Source organism: Myiozetetes cayanensis, unplaced genomic scaffold, assembly GCF_022539395.1.
Source record: "Myiozetetes cayanensis isolate MyiCay16 unplaced genomic scaffold, myiCay2020 scf4, whole genome shotgun sequence".
Lineage (NCBI taxonomy): Eukaryota > Metazoa > Chordata > Aves > Passeriformes > Tyrannidae > Myiozetetes > Myiozetetes cayanensis.
The window spans coordinates 70,134,184-70,145,595 of record NW_026087631.1 but is presented as its reverse complement, the minus strand read 5'-3'; the positions used below and the strand labels follow the sequence as shown (position 1 = coordinate 70,145,595).

General features: G+C 42.1%; 1 protein-coding gene across 5 annotated transcripts in view; it reads right to left on the bottom strand.

Moving 5' to 3' along the window:
* Positions 1–11,412, bottom strand: part of ARK2N (arkadia (RNF111) N-terminal like PKA signaling regulator 2N) — a 44,439-nt gene that overhangs the window by 22,165 nt on the left and 10,862 nt on the right. For all 5 annotated transcript variants that reach the window (XM_050330013.1, XM_050330016.1, XM_050330012.1 and 2 more), the window contains one exon: positions 5,617–6,433. In XM_050330013.1, the coding sequence (XP_050185970.1) occupies positions 5,617–6,340 (724 nt within the window). In that variant the 5' untranslated portion in view covers positions 6,341–6,433. The remainder of the gene's footprint in view (positions 1–5,616; positions 6,434–11,412) is intronic.

Below are 11,412 nucleotides of genomic sequence, written 5' to 3'. Positions count from 1 at the left end.
AATCCACACAGCAGCAGTGACCAGCCCCACTCCAGCTAGGACCACGCTCTCCGCCGGCATTCCCAGAAAACAGGGAATTTTGGAACGCAGTCCTCCTTCCTGCTATCCATCAAAAAGATGTGGGAAATTACTCGCTTTGCGATTATCAGAAAGAAGTTTAGCAGCAAAAGGGCCACCCTCATTACCTTACTCTTCTTATCAGTAACAAAAGGCAGTGGTATCTGTATTTTTAAGCTTAAGGGTCCACTCAGGAATTATCCAGGAAGCAAATCAACCTTCAAGAAAGCAAAGCTCTGTACCTGTTTGAGGAGTCATAAACAACATATGCGTTGTTTATGACAAACGTTACCTCAGGTCATTCCAAAGCGAGACAAGCACCACATCAAGCTACACAAAGCAGCCACAGGACCCGACAATTTCATATGTAAATGTGAAACTTGTGGCACCCTCTCGCTTTAACAGTAATAGAAAACACCCTAAGAATGAGAGAAATTATTGCACAGCCTAAGTAAATATTTACTAATAAAAACATAAGGCACTAAATCTTTATTGGGATTTCACTGTGTGCATGAAATTGCAATATTACTTAAAACACCACATTCTTTTTAGGAGCTATTTAAATGAGGTATACACAGGTCCTTCAGTAACAGCTAAAGAAAGACCAGGATTATTTTCTTATTTCTGAGCAGTTACAAAACCCCCTAATTTTTAAGTCTTTCTCCCCCATCTGTTTACCTGTCAAACAGGCTGGATATTCAGCATTCAGGTCCTCTGCTCAAAAATAATTACTTTATAGCAACTAATTTACATCCCTCCAACTGCATTTTAAGTAAAAATAATTATGCAATATGATACCTTATTCCTAAAAGATGGGTTGGTTATTTTTGTGTATTCAATGTTTTTTTTTTCTCCTGTTCAATTACTCCTAGTAGCAAACATCCAATATATATATAAAAGGCAGTTTATTTGTCATTAGTCAGGGATCTTATCCTAAAATCATGGAACAAATGACAGTCTTATTTCCATAGGCTTATTAATAGGTAATGTTAAGCTTTAATTTATATTTAATTTATTACAATTTAAGTAAAAACTATTGATGGTGATACGTGAGACAACCTACCAGGGTTTTTAAAGTTAAGAATGAACTGGAATGGTCAAAATGGACAAAATTGTTTTGTAAACTGAAGAAACTATGTGTTAAAATATATATAAGCCTGCAATACTATTTTTAAAAGGCACCAGTCATAGTGCATCTACAATTTACAGTAGCATCAATGTTTCAAATGCTTCCGTTGCAATTATTATTACAAGCCTTATTCAATCTTTATTTCAGGGTTTAAAAAAAAAATTAAGCCAAAAAAGCATTTTTATATTTTAAAAAATGCTAGCATTTATTTAATTGGTCCCTCCTCTGTCTATAAACTTAAAACTCTCTAATATGTTTTTTTATGTTATGCCACATTTACAGGTGAAGAAATTTGCAGTCACAAAGGGGTCAGAATCCAAGATTCATACCCTATTTTCAAGACAATTCCTCCTGCAAAGTAGCACCAAAGAAATGCCCCAACACTGTCTCTTTATGAGCTCTATCAGGTACTGACCAAGTATTAACCAAATCCAAAGTTATTTAATTTAGGAAGTCTGACAACTTAAAAATTTAAGACATGCTTCCCCCTTCATTCTAACTGGCAATGGTTGACTCCTCTGTGTCATTTATGCTACAGATTTCCAAAATTAACATCTTACTGCAAATCACTTTCAACAGACTATTTTTTTTTCCTGTCTGTTAAATGTAAGTGTCATTTTGAGTCGCTTGAACCAAATTCATCCCTTGCAAGATGCTTCTTTGAGGGTCTGTGCACAATCCTTGGGAGGAAGGAAACCTGGACACAGTGTGCCCCCCCTCTCTGGGTTTCTGCATATCAAAAAAACTCTTGGGTTTGTCTTTTTTTTTTTAGCAAAGTGAGCTGCAATTTTTTCAACATCAACACTCAAACTGTCTAATAGATTCTTCTGAAAGCCTGGAACATGAGTCACCCCCACTTCAATTCATATTTTTCCGAGTTGTGGAAAGCACAATGGTGGTGGAATGCCAATATTTTCGCATTTTTAAAAACCCCTTCCTTCTTCCAAGAATGAAGTGTTTACAGAGAAATAAATATTAATTCTCAGACTTGCTCTAATGCCAATTGCATTCAGAGTTAATTTGCAGCATCAAAAGTGAGACTGTTTAAAGGAATAACTTCCAGCAGCATCAAGTCTAGCAGAACCTATTTGGGACTTCTACGCCATGTTTACATGGTGTTTAAGAATGGTAAAACCCCAAATGCCAACAGAGAGGCTCAGTCACTAAAAGGTAAAAAATTGCTTCTCATCTGCAATAATCCAAAGATCATGGCATTCCCTGAAATGAAGAGCCCAAGTTTACGACTGCTCAGGTCAGTGAAACAATCCTCATGAGCACACATGAAGTTTAGACTGACCCTGCCTTTTCAGGTGTGAAATAACACCACAGGATGCATTCAGAGTAACACAACTTATACTGTGCTTATCTCCTGTGCAGCTCACAGCACTTGTACTGAAGTACCACCAGCAAAATCTCAACTCCTCAATCTTTCCTGAGCAGAAAACCAAGCCTTGCCACTATTTTAATCCGCAGTACAGCTGAGTTCAGCAGAGAGAACTGGCTCTCTGTCGCACAAACGCTCTCTTAGCAACTTCATGGCATTATTTTCACTCGACATTTTCCTCACCTTACAAATTCAGCCGAACGTATTTCAGAGCCAGTGATGTTGGACGGTTCAAAAAAAGGTAACTGCACTATTTAAATGGAAGAGGTTTAGCGACACACCATGAAAGAGCACTGTATTCTCAAATGTGGCAGTTTAATTTTCAGACCACACACAAGCAAACTGGCTGCTGCACCACTCCCTGTGCCAATAATTTAAGAGCCAGAGTATGTGTAACCTTTGTCACGAAGGTCACATTAACTGTCACTAAAAATTTTAGAGCATCTCTGTTGGCAGAGCTATTTTTCAGACAACAGATGGTGGAAACTGAGCCCTGACTGTAAGTGGTGTTGAGTCAGTAACCAGCACTGCAGCTGAACTGTCCAAATGCAGGCAGACTGAGGGGAAGGGAGGCTACCTGGAAAACTCTTCTGCATCAATGTGTACAGACTTCTTTTAAAAGTAAAGGCAAAAGTTTCTTCACATCCTGACACTGGAGTTAAACCTCTCTCTCAGCTTTTGACTGTGTGTGTGCAGAGGACACTCACGGCCTGAATCTCCGGGAATGCTTTTTTAATACCCTGAATTATCTTCTACCTACGCGTTCGTTCCCTGAATTTTGAGGATATTCACAGTGTTACGCTAAGTGCACTAAAATGGCTTTCTAGTCACAAGAAGGATTTCAGTACTTCGCCAGCTCCAGGAGGAGAGGTCACAGATGGCACGTCAACCCACCACTGGGACCGAGCCCTGGGAGTCCGACTCCGACTCGCACTCCACTGCATCTGTTACGACCACAGCGTTTCCTCAACCCACAGGCAGCACAGAATGCATTTTTCTGGGGCCAGGCTTTGTCCTTATCTCTACAGAGAACATTTTTCTCCTGGACCTGCGAACTGTTTCCCACAAACCAAAGCCCTTCCTACTTAAGGGAGAAACCTCAACGTGGCAGGTTCACGTCGCGCCAGGTGGCACCAAAAGGACAGCTCAAGGGTTTCAACGTCATAAACGGAACTTAGCATCAAGCAGATGACACATGCTATGGAGTAAGAGCAAATGTTAGTGTTCCCTGGGATGGTTTGTGCACTGCAACACCTCGTACTGCAGGCTGAACTGGGCTCTGGTGTCATCACCACTAAATTAAGTCCGTCCGTGCGATGGGATCTTTCCACCACAAGCACCTCATGGTTAAGACCAAGAGCCCAGTGAGACACTCAAAGTGCCCTGGAATGGTTTCGTGTCCCTGCAAAGGCAGTCAGAAATCCAAGAAAACCAGAAAATACCATGGGGTGCCTTCCGGTTCACAAGATACTTTTATGGCTTAAAAAAAGTATATGACCTGAAGGATTTATTCTGTGAGGTCTGGATTTTTTTGAGAGGTGGGGAGGAACTGGTCCCAAAACTCAGTGAAACAGTCTTCTTCAAAAGGCTCTGAATCAGGCTTTAATTGCCCAAAGTGTAAATATAATGAATAAAAAGGTACAAAACCATGAAAGCTAGAAGCCTGACTAAGTACTAAATTGGTAAAAATAATTTTAGATCTCTATTAAAAGTTTACTACACAGCAATTATAGGAGGAGATTATGCCTTTCCCAGACTTTCTAAAAATAAACATTTACTTCCTTTGTGCAACCTGCTTCCTAGCAGGTGTGGGAAAAACGCCAGTTTTCATGGGGACAGCATCATCCACCATAATCAACTCAGTCAAAACAGTCATTTGTAAAATCTGCTGCAAATATTTTAAATAATTAATCTGGCAAACATTAGTTCAGCAACTTAATATTGCAGTTTTCCTTTAAATGTTCTTGCCCTTTGTAAGATTTCTCAAAAAAAAAAAAAAAAAAAAAACCACCACAAAAACACCAACACAAAAAACCAACACCTTCTAGCACAAGAGGCAAAAAGGCATGTAACCCAGCAAAAATTGGCAAGCCAAAGGGTTTATTTTTATGTGATTTTATTTCTGATTGCCATATGAAGATTGCCATATGATGATGGTTCTGTGGTATAATATGCTGCAAGAATAATTCACACAAAATCCTGTCCACGGCACTTGAGGTAATAAAATAACAAAGACTCAGCAAACAAGAACCTTGAAGAATTCAACTTTCTTTTGCTAACAAAATTACAGGAATGCCCCTATAATTTGCTACTTCCCATCTTAACCCATATGTGTCAGAAAGCTAAAAGTGTAGAAATTACTGAATCTTAGGACACAGCAAAACAGTAGCAGCTCTGTCTAGGATATTGAAAATTCATGTGTGAATGTAGCCTGGGCACCTGTGTAATCATGTTTATATCCTAAAACAGGTGACCAGCTGCAACCTGCAAGAACTTAGAATAAGGCTAAGCAAGTTTGTCATGCATTGACATGTTGAGCTGAAAGCACAGAAAAAGTGTAGTAATGGCCAGGGCCTTGCTGTGACACAGGCTGGAGGTGCTGTGCCATTTCTAACACAACTGCCAAGCCGTGGTCTTCCTACACTAAAGCAAAGCTGGCCACTTATCTCAAGAATTAGATTATCACCATCTAATGGGATTTGACAGCACTGACAGGAATTCATAAAGGCTTACAAAGGAAAAGATCTGAAAATTCCAGAATTCAAAGGTAGTCCTTCCTCCCATTTACCATCGCTACGCTTTGCTGGTGTGCAAAAGTGCACCAAAACCTCGTAACAGATCCTAAAATTTGCCCACATCTCATTAATACACTGCAGTCTTCAAATTTACACAGAGCTGCAGTTCTCCTGTTTTGTTTTGGTTTTTTGTTTGTTTGTTTTGCTTTGTTTTGCTGTCTCAAGCATCACTCATCTAACTTAGCAGGTGTCAGATGCGTTTTGGTTTTTTTTTTTTTTTTTTACAGTTCAGTTTAAAAAACATCCTCTACCTGGTATCTCTGCCGTGATTGTCTTGCTGCTCCCTGAAACCTCTTCGTCGTCGTCGGACGAGCTGGTGCTGGAGTCGCAGGTCAGGTCGCTGTCGCTGGTACTGCTGTCCTGCAGCAGGTTGTACTTCTTGCGAGCAGCCGCCTCCCGCTTCTGCCTCAGGAGCCGGATCCTCTCTTTGTGCTTTTGGCTTCGGTGGCCCTTGGCCTTGGTAACTCGACCGTTCTGCTTGTTGCTGGACTGTCGGTTTTTCTTGGCAGCCATCGTTGAGGTTTCGCTCTCGGACCTGGATCTCCTGGATTTCCTCCCAGCTGCGGCCCCGGACGCCGCAGAAGGGTCTCCCTCTGCAATAGCTTCAGCTTGACAGGGCTCATTCTCTTCCGTGGAAGACAACGTGTCTGAGTCAGCCAAATGCCCACTGGAAGAAGGGGAGAGCATGCAGTGATTGGAAGAGTCACTCTCATAAACTCGGCCGCCCGCTGGCTTGTCGCTCTCCGTGGATGCCAGCTGGGACTCCGAGGAGTCTCGCCGCAGTTCCATCAGCAAGCAAGGCATGGAAGAGAGCACTGCAGAGTCAGCTGCAGTGGGCATGCTGTCCTTCTGGGTTTGTGCCTCGAGCTCTATAGGTCCGTCTTCATCAGGAGCAGCCTCTTGCTTTTCAGAAGCCTTTGGTGGAACTTCTGAATCAGCAAGTTCTTCAGCCTTTCCCACTGCCTCCATCTTCATTGCAGAGAAAAAAGGTCCTCCTGGTCTCAAAGCATTGGGCACGGGGTCTGGAAGAGTGGGCAAACTATATGTGGTCTTCAGGAATATAGCACCCTGCACAGGGACAGAAAAGTAAGAATAATTTAAACAAATCGCTCACTCATCCCTGCTCTCACAGCATTACCTAAACAACCCATTGCTTCCAGTATGGTTCACAGAATCCCACAATGGTTTGGATTGGGAAGGGACATTAAAGCTCATCCAGTTCCACCCCCCTGCCATGGGCAGGGACACCTTCCACTATCCCAGGTTGCTCCAAGCCCTGTCCAACCTGGCCTTGGACACTTCCAGGGATCCAGGGGCACCCACAGCTTCTCTGGGCAACCTGTGCCAGGGCCTCCCCACCCTCACAGACAACATTTCCTTCCCAATATCCCACCTAACCCTGCCCTCTGTCAGTGGGAAGCCATTCCCACTGTCCTGTCCCTCCATCCCTTGTCCCAAGTTCCTCTCCAGCTCTCTTGGTGCCCCTTTAGGCACTGGAAGGGAATCTGAGGTCTCCCTGGAATCTTCTCCAGGCTGAACACCCCCAGCTCTCCCAGCCTGGCTCCAGAGCAGAGTATTGTATTGTTCAGTATTGCATTGATTCTTCTCAATTTACTTTTTCTAGTGAACTCATCCTGTTACACTGAGTTATTCCTTTGTTTTTACACGCCCATGAAGGATGGTACTGAAGACACACTAAACATGGTTCGCTTCATTGGAATAATCAAAACAGATCAGAAAACAATAAAAATATTTCTGAACTCCTACTTTATAAAATTCAATCAATATGTTATAACCAACATATGTTCAACTTCTTTACCTAGACCTTTAAACATATTTTAACAGAGAATTTTAGTCCTTCTAACAACTTGAAAATTCCCAGATGTGGCAGCATCCCCCTAGACAGACCAGAATATAGTTCAGTTTCCATATCTGTGGGAAATCTACTTTCAGATGAACAGGAACTCGACCTCATAAAACTACAAAGCTTTTCTGGTGATTTTCAAACTGTACCAACGAGACACAGGTGAAATTTCATCACTGTGCACAGAAACTGAAGAAGCTGCTGAACATCCCAGAGCAAGACTTCAGACACCTTCCTCTTCCAGTGGAACTGCTCTGCCAGTTGACCTTTAAGTACCCAAAGACTTATTTAAAAAAGAACTGGCATGAAGTGCTACTAAATCGTCAGAGACAGGGCTATAGGCACCTGTCCTTGGAGGCATTAGCTACATGTAACACAGATTTGCTCTCAGGCAAGAACCACCACCTTGGTGAGTCTCCTAAAGATGTTTCAGGAGTATCTAACACACCATCTGAGAGCTCCTTGAGCATCTCCCAAACAAGCCCTGGTTATATGAGAACCTGAAGGCTGATCTAGTTGCTCTCAGATCCGTCAGGAAAGCAGCATCAAGTAGTAGGGACCGCAAGCGAGAAACATTATCCACCCACACCAGTATCCTGCATTTTTCTTCAGGTTATAGTTTAATAAATGGCATTGCTTCAGTGCAAATACAAAGCCCAAGCTGTTTATCTGATTGATAACTTGAATGTTATCTACCAAAAAAATACCTGAAGCAGCCTCAAGGAAATTTTGTTTGAGAGATCAATAGTTATCATTCTGCCTTCATTATTCACACTTTGCCTTTTTACCTACATTTTCACTTGGAATTCAACACACAATAAAGAGCTTTCAACTACCACATTCGCTTGCAGATCAATGGTATGGAACAAACCCTTTATAGGTTCAAAGGTATAGCAAACAATAAATTTATGGCACTTCAGAAAACAAAGTGTGAACAAGAAAAAGCAGCAGCAAGATTTAATCTAAAAAAAAAAAAAAGCACTTCTGCAGAGAAGGGCAAACAGTACTTGAGCATTCTGAGGAAACTTGGGATGGTTCAGAGGTTTTTTTTTTCTGTACCCTGACAATCCTTATTCAGTTTCCTGATCCATCCCAGGATGCCTGTTATTGTCTGGATGCAATTGTACATATGTAATTATATGTATGCAATCTCCAGCACAATATAAGGGTACTTCCCTGCTCCTAAAAGGTGCTGTGCCAAGCTCAGCTTTGTCCTGCCTGCCCTAACCCACTTTGAAATCCCATTTTTAAAGAATACTAAAATAGAGTTCATGCTTCCTTCAGGCTAATGCTGTGTGGTGCAAGGGAACCATGAAAATACTCAAAGGACAGGAACACCAGTTAAGGAAAGAGGGGTTGGTTTATATCAGACAACACAGGGAAGATGGAGATGACGAGACTAGGTCTGCTAAATATAAGGGGAAGAAAAGCCCTAAGCCCCAAGCAGTAAATGCAGCTTTTTCCTTCCAAAAAACCAGAATAAAATGCACACTGCAATAAATACAGGAACATACATCTAAAGAAAAATATTTGTGAATACTTGCACTGAGTAAAACTCTCCCAAAGCAACTTGAGAGAAGAATTTCTGGAGATGGTAACTTAATGTAAGCAGTAAATACCACGTAGGAACAACTTCTTTCCAAGGCCACAGAAAAGCATCAGCAAACCCACATGATGAATACACACGTTCTGAGGCATAAATGCATCTCAATACTGTAACAAAATCAGTATTTCTACCGTAATTCATTCATAAATCTACATTATCCAATAATTCTCCTACTACACAGGTGACAACTGAACGACTGGCCAAGACTTCTGCACGGTGGGTAGTGCAAATCCTAGCTTTGCTCTGGTCATGCAGTTTGAAATGAAAAATACCTTCTCTAAGAGTTCTGAAATGTACAGAGAGGCTGCTCAGACAGAAACCAGAAGCGCATTAGCCTGGCCAGATGAAAATATATTTAAATAATCATACTAATAACTGCAGAACAGCTTCTGCCCTATTCAGCCTTTTAGCCTGGGGAGCACAACGAAGGGAGCTTGACAGGAAGCTAAAGGGCAGCCAAAGTGAACTACAGGCTTTTTTACACCAATGTCCTACTCAGGAGCATCATTCACCTCGCAGCTCCCAAAGGGGGAGTACAACACCTGTACCTGCCTTTCCATGCCTCCCCCCTGAGAGCCAGAAAAAAAAACCACCAACGTTTCACCCACACGTTGCCACCTTGTTAACGGTCTAATTACAATGATTTTATAGGATTTTTTTATTATTAAGTCGGATCTTGCTTTAACTACTCCAGCCACACTGGTTTAATCCCTCACACAGCAACCACTGAATTATATTTTCAGTGAGTTTGCAGCACAGGGCAACAACACTGACATGTGTTTCCGTGTCCATGGAAAAAATACCTGCACTGGTGAGGCCCCTTGAACTGGTTATTTAGACATCACCAGTTCCAGTATTAGTATGAATATAAACCAGAACTTTGTCTTTCTTTCACTGGAAAAAGAAATCCAGCATGACTCAAACAGACTTTGCTGCTGGGAGGAATACAGACAGTTCAGGGGAAAATATCTATGCCAAGGAAAGCCTCGTCCCAAAGAGTGAAAAAAATGTACTTCTTTAATTCTACTTGAGAAATGTAGAGATCAGCAAGAAGAGACTATATTAAAAAACTCCCATTCCTTTCTTGCCACGCACTTTTCCAGCAGCAGTACTAGAAAAGGTAGTCTCAAGGTGGTGCTAGAGGGAGACCCTTTTTTTTACTGCAACAAGAACGCAGCACTGAAGAATAAGTTGTGACACTTGCAGACACAGATGGATACTTAATTAGACACTGATTGGAAATGTCATTCTTTCACTAATCAACAGATACTGCAATGATGATTTTAAAAGCCAGTTCTGTAAAAACTTCTGTGCTAGATTTCTCCAACAGAAAATACATTATTTTCCAGTCACACAGAGAACACACCAGTGTGCAGAAACTATTAAATCATCTAACTGTACCACTACCTGAGAAACATTTTGAAATGCTGGACTCATTTCTAAAAGCACATCATTTGTACACAAGGAAATCTGCAGTTCAGTGAAGAAATCCAGAAGGATTTTGAAGGTCAGGTTAGCAGGGACAGCCCTGCCTCTCCAACAGGTGGCTGCCACTAACAAGGATGAGTTTTGCCCCTTACTCTTTTCCCACCTAATTGTGACTGCACAAGTCATATTCCCTCCTTTGCACCAGAACCTTTTCAAGGGCAGGTTCCTTTAACTAAGCCAGTAGAAATCAAAATGAGAAAGTAAGTGACATTTTCTGCCAGACCAGTCAGGAAGGAGGGAAGCGAGGGCAAGTAGAAACTATCCCTTTAGAAGAACACAAATCTGATGAAAAGCTACCTGCTTGAACTCACAAGTTCAGCCTAGACACAGGAGAAGGTACCAAGCGATCCCTTCATGGCACAGTTTGCTGTGGGAAGGCATTTTGGTAGATAAAAATGTGATTAAAAGCAGAAAAAAACCCCAGAGCTGATAGTAGCTCCCCAAAGACCAACTACCACGTAATATATACCACTGCACAAAGAGCTGTATTGAAGATGGCAGGTTTCCCCACAGCAGAGAGGCATCAGATTATAAAAATAAATAATTAAATAGAGTTTGCAGAGCAGCAGATCAGCTGCAGGTGGGTGCCTCTGGAGAGGGACCCTGAGGAAAGAAATCCCCAGGCAATTACACAACTTACGCACCAGCCCCTCAGGCTCACTGTCCGCGCCTCTGCGCCTCTTTGGTTTGGGGTCTTCCAGAGCCGAGGAGTCTCCCTCCATGTCCACATCCATGTCCATGTCCATGTCCATGCAGGCAGGCTGTTCAACCCCTGCGGAGTTGCAGCTGTTGCTGGTGGTTGCTCTCACCTGATCTGGTCTGAGCTTCTGGTGCTCACTGGCAGAGCACATATAACTGAAACAGCCCTTGGCTCAAGGTAATCAGCTCTGAGCAACAACTAAAACATCGGTGGGTTATCAGTGTTCTAAACACACTAAAGACAAAACACAGCTCTGTATCAGCTGCTAGGAGGATTACCAAGGGAATAAACTCCATTCCAGAAAACATCTCAAGGTGTTAAGTTCGCAGCTTCCTGTGAACTCTGAGGTTGAAGGTTTCATCAAATCCAGCTACTCAGGCCAAGCAAAC